This window comes from Tiliqua scincoides, chromosome 1 (genome assembly GCF_035046505.1).
Source record: "Tiliqua scincoides isolate rTilSci1 chromosome 1, rTilSci1.hap2, whole genome shotgun sequence".
NCBI lineage: Eukaryota > Metazoa > Chordata > Lepidosauria > Squamata > Scincidae > Tiliqua > Tiliqua scincoides.
Genome location: NC_089821.1, coordinates 126,093,396 through 126,110,739, shown reverse-complemented (window position 1 = coordinate 126,110,739; position 17,344 = coordinate 126,093,396). Strand labels below are relative to the sequence as shown.

Genomic DNA, 17,344 nt, shown 5'->3' with positions numbered 1-17,344 from the left:
CACCTGCCAGTTTCCTTGATTTCTTTGAGTTGCAGTGTGAACCATGGAATTTACTCTGGGCTTATCACATTTGTACTTTGGCTTTCAGCATAGGGCTTAGGCAGGTCTGTTTGCGGTCGTTTTAGCCTAGCTGTCAGGGTGTTTAATTCAGTGAAGAAAAATTACTTGGAGCTAATGACAAACTGTCTCTTAAATGCCTTCAGAGCCTATTTATTGCTAGCAGGGGAACATAGCTACAAACCCTGCAACTTTGCCACAAATGCAGGAAACAAAGCCTTATCTGTGCTTCTATTTGCGGTAGAAACGTAAGCGATAACCTCTTGTTTGTGCAGATACATACCTGATAAGAGGTGAAGATGGATGGAATGCTGGCTCTATCTTGTATAATGATCAGAAGAAACATACATGTCAAGCTCCATATGGCACTAAGATTCTTCCTCTGGTTGGAGCCAATGTCTCCAATGTCTGGTAGACAAGAGCCTACTTGGGTTTTGGTTGATATTATTGGTTTTCTTCTGATGGTGGCTCCATCTTGCCTTCCTTAGAAGGGTTGCTACTAAATACCTTTTTCTTCCACATTTAGGGCTTTCTAAACATGAATTGGCAATATGAGATCTTTTGAGACAGAACACTGTATTACAGTGGTTTTTTTCACATGTTCAACCTTCAATGTTCACTTTCGTCACCTGCTCTGGGGAATTCCTTTACATGCACAAGTTGATGGAGGTCAGTGGACCCACTAGGAACTCTGGGGGGGGGGGAAAAGCACTGCTTAAGCCTTTTCTGCCCAACATTGTATATAAGCAACAGAGACCAAATGTGTACACCTGTGGGCCAGGCAGAAATGGGTGCAACCCAATTGCTCAAAATACATCAGGAACCATTAATAAGCACTGGCTTGTGCTACTTGGGATGTTTCCTTTCTGCTACAGGTTGATCTATTGGCACTATCTTAATATTACTACAGGAGATATCCTTTTTGTATTGATCTCATTCAGAAACTGAAGATTTAGGACCCAATCCAACTTTCCAGGGCTGAAGCAGCCATACCAATGGATGTGTGCTGCATCCTGTTGTGGGGGGGGGCAGTCACGGAGGCCTCCTCACGGTAAGGTTTCCTTTCCTTGAGGCTGCACTGGGAATGCATTGGAGCTGGAAAGTTAGGTTGGATTGCGCCCTCAGTCTGATTGTTCACAAATACCCCCCTTTCCCCCCACTGTTGTGACTTTTGACCATGTACGTCATTTGTTTCAGTTGTCCATCTGTATTTTTCAAGATATTTTTTAAATCTGTTCTAGTGTTGCAGCATAGGAAGAGCACTGCTTTTGCATCGGGTTTTATTTTGAAGCAAAGCAGTTTTTGCAACACAGCGTCTTCCTGGATCTAAAGTTATTTCTGAGTGTGAATAAGTGCCGGTGTTTGCCAGTGCTGCTTCATGCTAAGTGCTGTGCCGAACCAAGTTACCATGTCTGAATTGACCTTCGTCTGACCTTGATCAGCCTGGTAATGTTATCTTTCAAACACTCAGCCGCTGCAACTGGTTCTGTCCATTAGGAGCATGATCTTCATGATGCTGAGTGCGCTCTGCTGCCTTTGATTTCAATGAGTAGAGCTTCTTAATGCACTTGGAGTGCCGTCTGTTGTGGTTTTGGATATTCTGCATTTTGCTTCCATCATAAATGAACAAAGCATATTTCCACAGTAAATAGGGGATCCCTTAAAAAAAAAAATCAACAGAATGGGACAAGTCTTTATTTTTAATACTTTTTCCCTGTCCCAGTTTCCATGGTAATGGAAATGTGTGTACTCCTCTTTCTCTTATTCTCTTGCTGACCATGTGCTTTCTTCGAACCTGCATGTATTTGTGGCATTCATTTTTCGAGAGAGTGAGTTAGAGGTTGCTTGAAATTGGAATATTTTTATTCACCCATACCATTATTATTAGTGGATTTACTCAGACCATCTTATTTTTGTTTAAAAATGCTTAAATAGCATTTGCAGATCTTAAATTGGCAAAAATAACTAAGGGCAGGACTGGTCTGTCAAGACCAATCCCCCTTTTCTCGACCCAGCATGCCTCCCAACTCTCCTCAGATGTATGCCACCCAAATAGTTAATGTAGGTTCAAGGAGACTCATTGGCAGCTTGGCGGCTTTCAGTGAGGTAAGAAAAAATAATTTTTACTTGCCTCTCCTGGGCTTTGTGGTTGTACCCCCACCCCGCACTATAGCATGTTGCATTTGCACTGTCAGTGATGCTGCATGCTATGGGCTGGCAGGGGGATAGGATTAGGCTATAAGTCTATTCTATAACAGTGTTTCTCAAACTGTGGATTGGGACCCACTAGGTGGGTCGTGAGCCAATTTCAAGTGGGTCCCCATTCCTTTCAATATTTTATTTTTGATATGTTAGACTTGATGCTCCCATGGTATGTGACTGCATTTGGGGAAATGTTACAGACCTGTACTTTTAGCAGGCTACTATGTATGTCCTTTTGACAATGACAGTAAATGGAACTGATTCCTGGCATGTGGATAGGATTGCAACCTGGCATTGTGAAAAATTTTCCTGCTTGATGATGTCGCTTCCGGTCATGACATCACTTTTGACGGGTCCTGACAGATTCTCATTCTAAAAAGTGGGTCCTGGTGCTAAATGTTCTGATCTATAATATTGAGATTGTATCTTACAGCAGAGTTGTAAGAATCAAGAGTGTGTGAAGTGTTAGGAGTACAGTATTTGCAAAAAGTGCTATCGCACTGCTATTATTATTTTTATTGTCATGTCCAGCTCTGAAGGCTCCCATCACATTTCTTTAATAGGGGAGAGAGCTGCAAGATCTTTGTCCATATGAAATAGCTGCAAGATCTTTGTCCATGTGAAATGCACATTGAAGGAATAAAGGAATAGTTAAATCACAATAGAATTGTTGCGGTGTGTCGACACAAAAGACGTGGTTAACACTTCTAAGATTCCTGTGAAGGTGAAAATAGCGAAGCCAGATGAAAGGGTGAGGTAGCAGCTGCAAAAGTATTTCCTGTAATAAGAAATGCTGGGAAATCCTGGGAAAGAACAACCTTTTACAATAAGGTATGAAGGCAGACTGCATTGCTCTATCGCTATCCAAAATAATGTTTTAAAATTTGGGATAAAAATAGAAGATTGTTTTTCAAAAGCAGATGAAGAACTTGATGTGTGTCATCATTTTGCAGTAATCTTTCAAAGAATATTTTGTACTTTGAGTATGGTGTAAAGTATACTCACTTTTTATTCTCTTGCTTTGTTTTTCAAGAATTTTCCCCAGAGAATATCTTCTTCAGCAGATCCACTTGTATTCCCTTGCAGACCTACAGCAGGTAAGCACCTTCAGTTAGTCCTGATCTTGGTCATTATGTATACAGTATTGCTGGTTTCTGTGTTCTCAGACGATGTCTCGGTGAGCTTTTCCAGACTGGGGAAGAAATATCTGAAACCTTCCCAAAATAATTAATATCTCACTCCTATCTTACACACTTTTAACCAATATTTTATTAATGATTATTTTATTACTAGTGATATAATTCTGGTAAATGAGAATAAAATGTGAAATGACATTTTTCACATTAGCGCCTTTTTCATCCTTAATGAGCTATGCATATGTATGTCTGCTAACACATCACATTATATTTGATGGTTGGATGAATCTGGAAATCCATGATTTCTCTGAGTGCTCTGCTTCAGAGACCTAGTCTCAATGAGGTGATAAAATCTGTATCTCGGCCACACCACTTCTGTCTCCAGGTGGGCAATCACAAGACTGAATGCTCCAAAAAAAATGCCTACACATGAAAAATTGGCATATTTGGACTCTGGCGCAAGATATTATCTCCCGCCATGCAGACAACACACTACCTTTTCTCATAGAAGCTGAACTGAATCAGACCATTGATCCTATTGTCTATGTTGACTCTCCAGGGTTTCACATGGGGGACTTTCCCAGTCCTACCTGGCAATACCAGAAATTGAACTAGTAACCTCCTGCATGCAACACAGAGCATCTTCCAGGGGGGCACTGTGCATAAATATTAGTTAAATTGCAAATGTTGCTGCAGCTGCAGAGGTAGTTTGTGTTGTCTTCTATGCCAGGGCTTTTCAGACACCCCAGCGACGCTTCAGTCGTGACACCCCAGCCTGTGGGCGCTGACCTGTTTCTCCTTAAGGGCAGGGGCAGCCAGGAGGCAGGGAGGAGGCAGCGGCACGTTTCCCAGGATCTCGCCACTCAGGGGGGCTGCAGGAGAAGTGGAGCGCTAAACCGGAAGTGGAGCGCGATCGCTGCACTTTCACTTGTGAAGCATCGGGGAGCCCTGTGGACAGCCGCACAAGGCTCCCCGCACCCCTGGGAGGCTGCAGGAGGCTCTGGTAAGTGTACCCAAGCCCCTGCAGCCCCCCTGAGCAGCGCGATCCTGGAGATTGCGCTGCTGCCTTCCCCTGCCTCCACTGCCCCCCCCCCGCAAGAACTTACTGTGGCTTTTAAACTCCCTGGGAGTTTGAAAACCGCAGTTCTATGCCATATAAACTTGTAACAATATAGAGAAACCTAAAAGAGATACACATTTTTAAAGCCACAATGGCTTGTCTGCCAGCAAAGTTGTGAGATGGGGACAAAGTCATTGTTAAAGAGAGAAGCCAGAAAGCTTTGTGACTCTTTCTGTATAGGCCAGTGCCTTGTTCTTTAAATAATAAGGCTGTAGAACAACAAGCTGCTTAAACTGATTGTCCTAAGATGGTAGACGTTAGAACCAGATGGAAGGAGTGTAGGAACTTGGTTGCTCTTGCCAACGGTGACTTCTCCCTTCTGGTCCTATTTTACTTAATGGATTTCTACCCATTCTCCCTCAGTCTAAGGGCACCCAGGGTAATTCACAATCGCTGAAACATTTAACAATAAACAAACAGCGATGAAACCACAAATGAATCAACAAGTTGCCAGCACCAGTGGCAAATCAAATGATTTATAAAAATAGTCACAGTTGGCATTCACAGATAAAAAGCCTTTCTAAAGAAAATTGTTTTATGGCCCAGCAGAAAGGCCTCCAAGGAGGAAGCAAAGCTCAATTGCCAGAGGGAGGAATTCCATAGTTGAGATGCCACCACCTTAAAGGCCCTGTTCTTCACCACTATCCCCTTCACCTTCATCAATAGCAGCACAACTAAAAGAACCCTCTCGGATTTCCAGATAAAGTGAAAGAAGACCCCTCTCTGGAACTCTGAAGAGCTTCTACCAGTCAGTACAGATCATACTGAGCTAGCGGGACTAGTGGTTTGATTCAGTATAAGTCAGTTTCTTATGTTCCTGTGCAGTGCAGATGTAGAGACAAAAGAACAAGGACTGGAGATTATGGATGGAATTATAGCTCTGTTGCATGGAGTGTCATTACCTGATTTTTAGGGGAAACCAATGTAGTGCCATTCCCCAGCTCTAGATTCTACACATATGGATGATAGTGTAGAAACATTTTTTCCCTGATATTTTTCCTCAGCCAAGACTTTATTCAGGAAGTGTGGATAAACTTGCTGTTTCTATTTGAAACAAGAATAGTTTATTTAGTATTCCATGATAGCTGCTAGCATTCATGTTTTTGGTTCTTAGTAGTATAGTCAGTGTCCTGCAGTGTTCTAAACTTTTTTAACATTGATCCATTGAAAAGTAGCTATACTTATGTCCAGTAGCATTTAAAGAACTTAAGTGTGTCATGTTGATTTTCATGGATCTTAAATATGAGAAATTTTCTGGATTGGGTTCCTTGTCTTTATTGTACGTTCCTTGTCTTTATTGTATTAGCATACTTATCTGTACTATTTATCATTTCTTGAATGAAATATTACATTGATAATTGTTGTATTATAATTACCTGTGAGCCTTGGGTAGGCTTAAAGATGAATTTTTGTATGTTTCTAAATCCTTATGTGTGATTGTGGTCGTGCAAGCCAATGGACTTCTTTTTAAAACATTTTATTAATGTTTAAACAATAATGTATAAAACATTGATTATATATTCAAGTTCAGGTACATGTACAAATTAATGGACAGAAATATATCACATTACAGTAAAATTGTTTATAAATTTAAAAATTACAAAAATAAAATACAATAGGTTTTAAGCAGTTTTTCAACTTAACAACTTATAATAGACCTACATTAATACAGTGTCTTTAGTAAGGAGCCCATAATAGATTATTTTTAATTTTAATCTTTTCTGAAGAGGTATTTCCAATTGTGTCCATGTAATTAGTCAATTTAACAGCTTGCTTACAGTCTGTAGCATGAGAAGTCATTCTTGTGCTGGAGTGTTTTTAAACTTCCATTTGAAGGCTAGTAACACCTTGGCTATTAACAGTGCATTCTCAATTAAGTGGCGAGTTTCAGTTCTTTCAGTGTCTTTCATATATCCCAGCAGAATATCTTATGGATTTAACGATAAGATTAAACCTCTTATACTAGCAATGTGTTTGTCATTTTATTTGGGGACATTCCCACCATAGTTCTACAAGCCATAGGCCACCAGGGAGGATATAAATATGAAAAATAAATGAACCCTATTCTTAGACGTCCTTCTGATTAGCAATGTATAGGATTGCACTGTAACAGAATTTCCCATTTTGTTCTAAAATTATTATCCAGAGAACCTTTAACTTCTGGTTCATTTTTATGCAGTCTTGACAATAGAGCTTCAGGTTTGTATCTGTCACCATGTAACTTGGTTTTATTTTTCAAGGCATCTTTCACCCAAAGAACCCAAGACGGTGTTCCAAAACAACCAACCAACCATCAAAATTACAACTAATAACAGTACTGAAAATACAGTACTGTTAAATACTGGCAGTACAAATCAACATCAGCAATGCTTAAACAATTGCAGCAACAGAATATAACCAGAATAGCCAGAGCCTAACCAGTTGCTCTTAAAGACCCGCAGAGTGGGTGCCTGCCTATCCTTCAAGGACAGGGTCCTTCAAGGGTAGCAGCAGTAGCTGCAGCAGCAAAGGCCCTGCTTTCTTTGGATGCCCAGTGCTGTTCTGATAAACCAGACAGCTGAAGCAGGGCTGCAGACGACACTGTAATTCTTCAAAACGTGTTCTTTTGAACCTTATCTCTCTGAATTTCTCTATTAAGTAAAAGTATTGAAACCAAAGTAGAATATCACCATTATTTACAAGACTGCACAAACCTCTATATTGATATTAAGCATCAATGTACTTTAATTGTACAATAGCATGTGTTTTTCGCCCCGGTATTTTAATAATAATAATAATAATACAGGTATTTCTATACTGCCTTTCTTGGTCCTCAGATTTCTCCTTAGACTTTATTCAAGGTGGTTTACATAGGCAGGCAAATTAAATCCCCGTAGGGATTTTTACAATTTGAAAGAAGGTTTCTATCTTTCAAGAAACCACAACATTCAGATGTTTCTTTCTTGATCTGGTCGCACATTCTGGCCTCCATCCTCCCACACTCAGAGCAGTTGGAATAGCTCGGCTCAGCTTGTCAGCTGATTCAAGGTTGCACGGTGCCGGTGACCTCGAACCGGCGACCTTCGGATGTTATCTTCAGGCAAATGGAGGCTCAACCCTCTAGACCAGACCTCCTGCCCTTGTAATGGCCCTTGTAAGGCTAATTGAAATCAGAATGTATTGATATTTCAAGGCTTAAGGTTTTCTTATGTTTGCTCCAGGCCTTTTGTATCAACGACACAGTTTGATCTGAATCTACTGTGGGCACAGTGCCTGTGTTATTGAGGGGCCATAGCACATAATGAAGCTGTCCCCCCTCCCCTTGGCAGCATGTTTCCCAGGCTAATTAGAGGCCTGTGAGACCCTCCATATCCCCATTCAACATTCTGCTCTGTCAAGGAACACAAATTCTAGGCTTGGTGATGGTGATACAGGAGAAGCACACAAGCTTGAATAACCTGGAACACTGAATGCATTGGCTTTGTTCTGCCACATGAGATCCCCACAGGTACAATACCTGCCATAGGAAACCAAAGAATTTTAAATGCCAACTGTTGTGTGTTTTTCACCTTAAAACCCAGTAATCATTTCAGTGGTTATTAATTTTCACTTGACCTTCTGTTAATGACAATTTTTCTTCTTTTGAGGTTGTCTGGACCAGAATAACCCTTACTTGTGTGGCACAGAAAAGTATAGCAATATTTGGAAAGGATAAATCTTCTGTTTTCTTTCTGAAGAGGTTTTACTGATACCCTAGGGAGATAGATTTTTCCATATAAAATACAACACTTTTGAATCGAGAAAAATAGATCAAATAAAAATAAACACTTAGAAAATACATTCCTGTTTTAGGGCTGCAGCCCTTCCCAGTCGAGAGAGATGTGAAGATGGCCCCTTATCAAAATCTTTCTGAATTTTTTCCATAGAGAAAATCGAAGCCAATAGATGTCAAAGTTTCTTCATATTTGGAAGTGCAGATTAGTCAGTTCAATTCCTTGGGCCAGGAAATACATCTGGGTCCATTTATAAATCAAAACATGGGTTTATACATTTAAACCCATACACCCAGAATTATCAGTGCCATCACAGTACTGCCACAGAACATTGCAAATGTGCCATAAAGTTGTGCAGTTGTTAAGATACCTTGGTTTTCAGCACAATCCAAACCCAGTGTTTTGCTAGCACAAGTCCCATGTGCTGGCCCAGGAATGTTGCAAATGTGCCATGAGGTACATTTGTGCCTCTTTGTGAGCCAGGGTGGCTGGTGCGAGAATGGGCGCCAACCTCCCTGCACCCGATCCAGACTGGTGAAGGATGAATGAGTTTGCGCCAGCTGAGGGTAGCAGGGAGGGTGGCAGGAGAACATAATGGCGGTATTTCGGAATGGGGGAGAGTGGACCGATGGGCTGACCAGGCCCGGGAGGGGAGTGGGACCATCCTGTGTGACCTAAACTTAACCTGTCTCCCTAGTAGCCTAGTACTCAGGCTGCTCAGATCCGAGTAGCCCCTTTGGGCTGGCTGCTGTACAACATTTGCTAAGGGGAAATAAATCCCCTTATTCCGAGTTGCATGCCAGCCACCTCCTACACTGCACTGGATACAGTCGGCCTGCCTTTTTCAGGGCAGGATAGGCTTGGACTGTTAGGGCTTTAAAAATAATAAACTGCACCTTAAATCACACCTAGAAAAACCAACTGTCATAGGTACCACTTTCCATGAATTTAAGGATGGTGAACATGTATAATAAGCCTTGTTCAGTTATAAGTCACTTATTCTATTTAATATCCAGAGAACCAGCTTTCCCCTGTGTTTAGTGAAATTCTGTGAATGTGATATGTGAGGTGAATTTAAAAACTGCAGAATGAACAGGTGTTTTGCCCAAGGTGGTAGTTTTTGCAGTGTAATTATAAGACAATCTAAGATAAATCCACTGCATAATAGTCTTAAAGCTTCTGTGCTCGATGAAGAGAACAGTGTAGTACAAAAGGGAAGGTGTAAAGCAAGAGGATCTTGCTTTTGGAAACCTGTCAAACTACCAGTAATGCCATTTGTTCCTCTCATGATTCAGAAAGCACCATGGGTGCAAATAAAATGCCACAGCAGGCCCGATCTTTAATCAAAGAAACAACTGGGCTTTTTTTTTTTGTTCCAGTCACACAAAGATACTTTAAAAACAAAACAAGAACAGTTCGTTCATCATAGTGCCTCATGGGTGCAGCCTGGTTTGCAGCAGGTCCAGCTGTCTCGCTAAATTAATAGCCTTTCTCCACCATTATCTCTCCCTTTATTTGTTCACACAGGTATTAGGAATATTCAGATTTAACAAAAAGAAAAACAAAATGCAATGATGAATCTCTGTTAGCCATAAATATGTTCCCTGTAGCCCACTCTCATAAACACCTGGAACTAAAGGAGATTGGGGGGGGGGAGTGAGAAACAGAACAGAAATCACAAAATCCTTATGTGCTTCATTTTTACAGCTATCCCTAAGACAAAAATGATGCAAAGCTTATTATTAGTGGAGCTGAAATAAGTACTTAATATTTAATCAATTTAAATTATTCCAAGTGTTGTACCAAAGAAAATATTGGGTTGTTCCAAAGAATGGGGTTGTACCAAAGAAAATGAATCCTGACTGAATCCCATTGAAATTTATGGGGCTTAAGTTAGTCACAACAAACTTATCTCTGTTGGTTTCATTGGTGCTTAGTCAGAATTCGTTTTCTTGGGATGTAATTCATGGGCCGATAAGAGGCCATTGTCTTTATAGTAATACAGCTTTACAAATAAATTGATCAAAGTTTCTAGCCCACAAAACCTTTCACTAGCCTTTCCACCCACAGGGCCCAATCCTATCTAACTTTCCAGCACCGGTGCAGCCACAATGCAGCCCCGAGCGAAGGGAACAAATGTTCCCTTACTGAGAGAAGCTCTCTGTGACTGGCTCCCCACCACAGGATGTAATGCATGCCTCTTTGGCATGGTTGCACTGACACTGGAAAATTGGATAGGATTGGGCCTACACATGGCTATTTAAGTAATTTCTGGTCAAAGAAGATGGAGGGGAAACAGCATTTTTGTTAAGCTTTCATGGCCTGTTGCCTGGGGAGAATAAAAAATTGTTATTTTTCACCGCAAGCACCCTGTTGAGTAACAGGTTCCAAGGGTGTGGTAAATAACAATATTTGACATTTAAGTTTGAGTTTCTAGATTTTATCTCTGTAGAATGGGGTGGCGGTGTTCAGTTTTCTTTAGTTGGCCCTACTGATCCATCCACCTGTGGAAAGGATTCCTGATCTACACAGTTAATAAAATTAAAAGAGGTCAAATGTGCAGTGGGTCACATTGCTCTTGCCTGTACTGTATGCCATAGGGTAGACACTGCCTTGTCTTGATCATCAGCCTAGCAGTTCTTGTCAATCACTATTTGGGGTTGCTGTTTTTTTTGTGACCTACTATTTTTTTTAAATTTTATTTTTAAGTTGTTTTATTTTTACTTTAATGTTGCAGCAAGATATTGTTTGAAAGACTCCTGAAAGACTGTTTTGTACATGCTCAATGCTGCTATAGTAAATATCACTGATATGATACTTTACAGAGCAAATACATACTTCCTTTTCTTTTTATCCTACAAGTTCAGGAAGTATGGAAGGAATAAATTTTATTTTTCATATTTATTGACTTTTTTTTTAACACTCTTCTTCTCACTCACGCATCCTAGCCAGCAAGTGTAACTCACACCTCCTAGCCAGCAGCTGTACAATTCACCTGTCCCAGCAGTCCAGTGGAAAGAGTCTCCCTGTCCGTTAACTGAACGTTAATTTGCCATCTGACACTGTGCTGGGAAAGGCCTCCAGCATTTTCTTCTGCCTTTATCATGGGCTTAGGTCTGTGGCCACCCACATATTTTGCACACCTGAGGGCACACCATGGACTACAGTTTTAAGCATCGCTGATCCAGACTGATCACGGCAGGGCTTTGAAAGCCCACTAAGGAAAATTAGTGAGATGGCAATCTGGACTCCATGCTGGGGGATTTCAGCCTGACATGAACTCAGTTGGATCTGTCAGCAGGTAGTAAACCAGGATAGATTTCTTAAATTGCTCCAAATATGTTGAAGCTTTGTTTGGCTTGGGTAGAAGGCTTAAGTGATACTTTCATAGCCAGTGCTGAGCTGTTTGGTACATTTCCTGCTCATTATTGGGTTGCTGCTCTTAATGTATTCCACTTGCAATATTTACTTCTTTTTTTTGCTAGCATATATAAAAAACACAGATTTTTGTTTTTGCACCATCTTGCTGCTTCAGGAATTGTCGTTTCTGTACAGTTTGCTTCTCCTCCTTGGTTCCAAAGACATTGTGCCTGTAAGGTTTGATTCCTGCTGCTATTCAAGCTCAGTTGCTTCCCAGCTCATAATTCTCCTATCCACAGAGAGATTATGCAAGTTTTTTGTATGCCTGAACTTCCTGGCTGAGGCTGGTATCAGACACAAGACAAACAACCTTCTAGGAGCAGCCAGTACTTCTGTTGTGTGTGTATATAATTTTCCAAGCTGCTGACAAGCACAGCCTGTGTTTAGTGGTTGCCAGATCTACCACGTTTTAGCCTCAGCAGTTAGGGAAGGAAGAGGTGCTGCGTCCTTGGGTGGCGGCAAAAATGGCATCAGGCACCAACCAAGGCAACTTTTTATCTACAAGCCGCTTTAGGCCATACATTTTTAGGTTTACACTGAAGATATTTTAAGTGTATACTTTAAAATATGTGTAAATTCAGCAAATATGTGTTTGAAGAAGAGAGTTGGCTATGGTAAGCATGTGCTGTAGACTTCTGTTGTTAGATATAAAAAAACAAAAGGATTGTGTTCCGTTTGCAGCCAGCAACTCTTCTCAGCAACCATGGGTGAAATGCAAATTTCTTCTTTGCCCATGTTTTTCTCATGGATGCAAATGTGGGAACAACTTTTCCATATCTGCGAAAATCCAACACATCTTAATATTATATCATTCCCTACACTAGGAAATATTCCTTGTTGTAATCCTTATGGTAACAATCATTGGGTTGTATTCTGAGAAAGTTAAGCTTCCTATGTTCTGTTGAAACTAATGGGAGTAAATTGCAACTAACTTTTTTCATTGATTTCAATAGTGTTTAGCGATGGCTAAATTTCTCAGCATGCAACCCAAATACTACAAACAAGCTGAAAGTACAGTATCCAATTTAGTATATTAAACCAGCCCTTTCACTGTCATTATTTTGAAAGTTGGCTCCGTAGTTTGAACAGAATTCCGTTCAAAGGGATTGTCAAAACTGCTGCCAAGCCTCTTGCCAGTTTAGAAGAAAAATGAACTGTATGTATCTAGGAAAAAAAATAAAAACATTGATACAATTATAAATTTAAGTTAGCCACATGGCATAACCCAACTACTTCGGTTTATGAATGACAGTAGATGTAGCGGAAGATTTAGTTGTTCTTGCCATTCTTTTTCTCTCTGACATTTCTAAACTACAAGTAGCAACAATCTTGTCTTAGAAAGGGAGGGAGGACGCCATGGATTGTACATATCCAAACAAACAGAGTTATCTAAACTTCAAATTAAACCCTTGTGCACAGCGCTGGTGTGCACACCTCAGATACTTCTAAGATAAGGTCCTATTCAGGGCCATGCAGGTTCCTGACATTCTTAAAACTTGATTGACTCATGTAAGCTTTAACTTTAACAAAAATCTGCAGTTTTTCCTTTTGGCACATTTGGGAGCACACTGGACCGTGTCTGAAATCGTACACTGCCCTGCCTGCATGAACTTTGAATTCTGGGGGTGGGGGAAGGAGAGGAAGAGAGCCGGGGGAATGAAGCTTGGCCAATGGGAAGGCTGAGGCTTTGGCACCAGTGATCTCATTGTGACCCAGCATTTCAAGCCACACAGTTTATACTGAGCTTGAGGTTGAAGGGGGAGGAGACACTCTAGTTTTGTTTTAGCATGACCTCTAAGTGCATCTGAATTTTCTCCGGACTGCTGGGACAGTGCTGCTCGGAGCACTTTACCCCTACCTTACCACAAACTACATGCTTTCAAATGGCAAGGGAGGAGCTGACTTAGCATTATCTGTTGTCAGGATGGATTTCACCACATTCCCCTCTATTCCAAGAAGTGGAGTTGACTTTGTGAGTGAAATATGTTGATCCCTGTGGTGGCCTGTTGATTCCCTGTGGTGGAAAGCACATCCTAATCCAGGAGAGGATATACAACAATGCAATATTGTAATAATAATACAATATTGTATTATTGCAATAATGCAAAAAATATTGCAATAATGTTATATTGTAATAATAATAATACGCTTCCAAAGGAGCGCTAATGTATTTAGAGCACAAAGCACATGAATCATTTCAAGATATTGCAAAGGTGTTTAGAGATGTGTATCTAATCACTCTGGTAAAATTAGCTTCTTACCAAAAATTTCAGAACTTTTCTAGAGCTTATTTACACAATCCCTTATGTTAAGGTAAGAACTTGCTTCAGCCTTCAATTTTGTTTATATTTATGCAAAGAAGAGCCATTGAATTGGGCTCTTGCTTAAGGAAGGAATCTCTTGTTGACCTTGAGCCATAGGATTGTGTAAATAATTGCACGGTCAGATGTGGATTCAGTTCAGGATTCACTGCAAAACAGTACTGGAAAATTTCCTATCAGTCTAAGAAAAAGGTGTTGATTGGCCAGCTGATGTTCTGTTAACCATTATTGTATTGCTGGTATTGTAAAGAAGTCATTGAAAGATAAAGAGCTCAATCCTAGGAAAGAAGTTCTATTTGCTATCTGCAAAGATGCTCAGTTTTATCAAGATCATTTTGGTTCCTAATTTGGTCTTCAGGGGATCAGCTATGGTACCTTCCCCCCCTCCAACTTTGAATCATCTATAAATTTTATAAGCATCCCCTCTACCCCATTATCCAGATCATTTTATAAAAGTGTTGAACAGCACAGAGTCTTCCACTTGCTACTTCCATCCAGATTGACAGAGAACCATTTACAGTCAGTTCTCATTATCCTCTAGGGTTAGGTTTCTGGAAAACATAGTGGATACCAAATTAGTGGATACTGAATCATTGAGCCAGTGGGGAAAATTGGGTTATGTTCCAAGAGACTCTTTTCATCATACACTCTGAGAACTTCAGGGTGCAATCCTAAGCAACTTTCCAGCACCAAGGTAAGGGCAATGCAGCTTTGAGGTAAAGGAACAAACATTCCCTTAACTTGAGGAGCCCATTCTGACTGCCTCCCAGCTACAGGATGCAGCTGTGCTAATGGGGCATATGCTATATCAGAGCAGGAAAGTTGGTTAGGATTTGGGCCTTATAAATCTGAATCTTAACTTGAAGTATATGGGGTGGGTAATAGTGACGGCTCATCTACACCTCCAACATCTGATGCTTCCTCTTCCGTGCTGTGTATCCCTTGATGCATTGAAGGTTATGGTGATGGTGATTTATCCGTGCTGGCTATCCCTTGACTCGTTGCAGGTTGCTGGCCTAACAATGAAGCCTCAGAGTTTTGAAGTAGGGAGGGGGTTGCTTCACCTATCCTTCTCTTCCACCTGTCCCTTTGCTCCTTCCCTTGGCTTGCTCCAGCTCCAGAGCAGCCCTCAGGTAGCCTTCCAGAGACCTCTTTTCATCAGCTTCTCATCCTTGCCAGGGTTGTGAAATATTCAGTTGGAGTCCTCAAGATGGTGCCCAAGATGGTGGGCCAAGTCTGGAAGCGGACACAAATGTCTGACAACTCTCCACAGAGTGGAGTCACGGATAATGAGAGCTGGTGTCAATTCTACCTCTTGCAGATAAGTGAATTCGGAGACAGCAAATTCGCATATAAGAGAACTGACTGGAATATAACTCAGTGGGGGTGATAGTGTCAACTTTGAATCCACCTAGTAGTATCATCTAGCCCACATTTTTACCCTTTTTTATCCACAAGGATGTCATGGGAGACTTTGTCAAATGTAGTTTATATTTTGTTCCTATTTTGGCATTTTATTTATTTTTGTCCTCTGATATATGCTGCCTTGAGTACTCTGTTTGGAGGGAATGGGAGAACAGAAATCATATGAATGAATGAATGCTTTACTGAAATCCAGGTGTACCATGTCCACAGTGTTCCCACAGTGTACTAAAAAGGAGATGAGAGAAAATTGCCAGTTCATAAAATGGGGATTGGCTTCCAATAGCTGCTTGTGCATGTGATTATATATCTGACTGAAATAAATGGTATATATAAACTTGGTCGCCATTGAGGCCTATACCTGCTTTCCTGGGAGTAAACTCAATTGCACATGATGGTACTTACTTCTGAGTAGACATGTTTAGCATTGCGCTGTTAGTGGACTAAGGGTCCAATCCTGTCCAACTTTTCAGCTCCAGTGCAGCTGCAATGCAGCCCCGAGGTAAGGGAACATATGCTCCCATACATTGAGGAGGCCTATGTGACTACCCCCCCATCACAGGATGCAGTGCACTCCCCATTGATATAACTGCACTGGCCCTGGAAAATTGGATAGGATTGGGCTCTAAGTCTTATTTGACCTATACTGTAGCATTTATCATCCAAGAACAATAGGCGTTCAGACCAAAGACTAAATATTATGAAATGGCATCACAGCCCCCAAAAAGGGAATATCTATAATCCTTTCTATGGTAAGTTTTTTTTTTTTTGCTGTAATATCGTATGCTCGATACACAACTGTGAGAGATCCAACAGCTTGCAGAACAGAGGTGTTAATAGCGACTTGCTGCAAGACCATCTGGAGAACTTCATGACTGAGGTAGTCTCTCATGTCCAAATGCAGTGATTTATCCATTGCACCAAAGTGCTGTAAATCAAATAAAGGTGAAACAGAAGAACCACTAGTGGTTATCTCTATTCTTTTTTCAGTCTTACTCCCAAAGTTATCCAAAGGTGGTTGTGGATCCCCATTTGACCCTTGGCTGCACAACAGCCCCTCTCTTTATGCTATTCCACATGCTGTCCCAATTCTTCTACTTCGTGTTTCATGTGGCTCTCTATCTGCACGTTGTATTCTTTCTCTTGCAGCCACTGACTCCATCTCTAGTCTCAAAAAAGGGGAGGAATGTGTGGTAGACAACCAGATTTTTTGCTTCTTCTCCTAGGCCCAGCCAACTTTGTGAGTCTGCCACTTGACACTGGCTGGCCGGCAGGACTGGTGACTAGGGCTAACTCTACTTGCTATGCAGTAAATATTGTCTAATGTGTTCCCAAATCTGACACTCCCAGGATGAACAAAGGCGTTAACAAGCCAACCCGTATTTCTAAGAGGACTGTTTCTTAATAAATGTTATCTTCACGGAAATAATTCAGATCGTGAACAGACGGTTGAAATTACAGCCTGTGTGTTGACTTATAAAGAGTCTTATCATGGATATGATGATAATGATTAACACACTGATTTACAAGGGTGGGGTCACCTGAGATTTGCAGCCTTGCACTGTCTTGCCGGTGGCAATAGCACCTTGGTATGCAGGCTTTCGAACCTCTTTAGCTTCAATTATTAACCCTAACCTGTAACCTCGCACAATGCAGTGCACCCTCATTAAAATTAAGGAGGGTAAATGCGGGCTTAACCTCTGTTTGTTGAGCTACATTTGCCTTTTCCTGAAGCTGTCTAGCTCAAGGTTAGCTGCCTTGAGATAAAATAATTAGTACAGACAAGAGTATCTACAAGGTAGCAAGTCAGGATTAGTCTAAGAAGCAAACCTTCGTCAAACTTTATGTTCTACCAGCCAAGGATAGCCTATTATTTTCACATATTTCTCCTCTTTATTTGTCTTTCGATGCCTG

At 41.0% G+C, this 17,344-nt stretch overlaps 1 protein-coding gene across 1 annotated transcript in view; it reads left to right on the top strand.

The window, feature by feature from the left end:
- Positions 1–17,344, top strand: part of PLEKHM3 (pleckstrin homology domain containing M3) — a 76,576-nt gene that overhangs the window by 42,969 nt on the left and 16,263 nt on the right. The window contains exon 5 of the mRNA XM_066637769.1: positions 3,293–3,356. Coding sequence (XP_066493866.1) covers positions 3,293–3,356 — 64 coding nt within the window. The remainder of the gene's footprint in view (positions 1–3,292; positions 3,357–17,344) is intronic.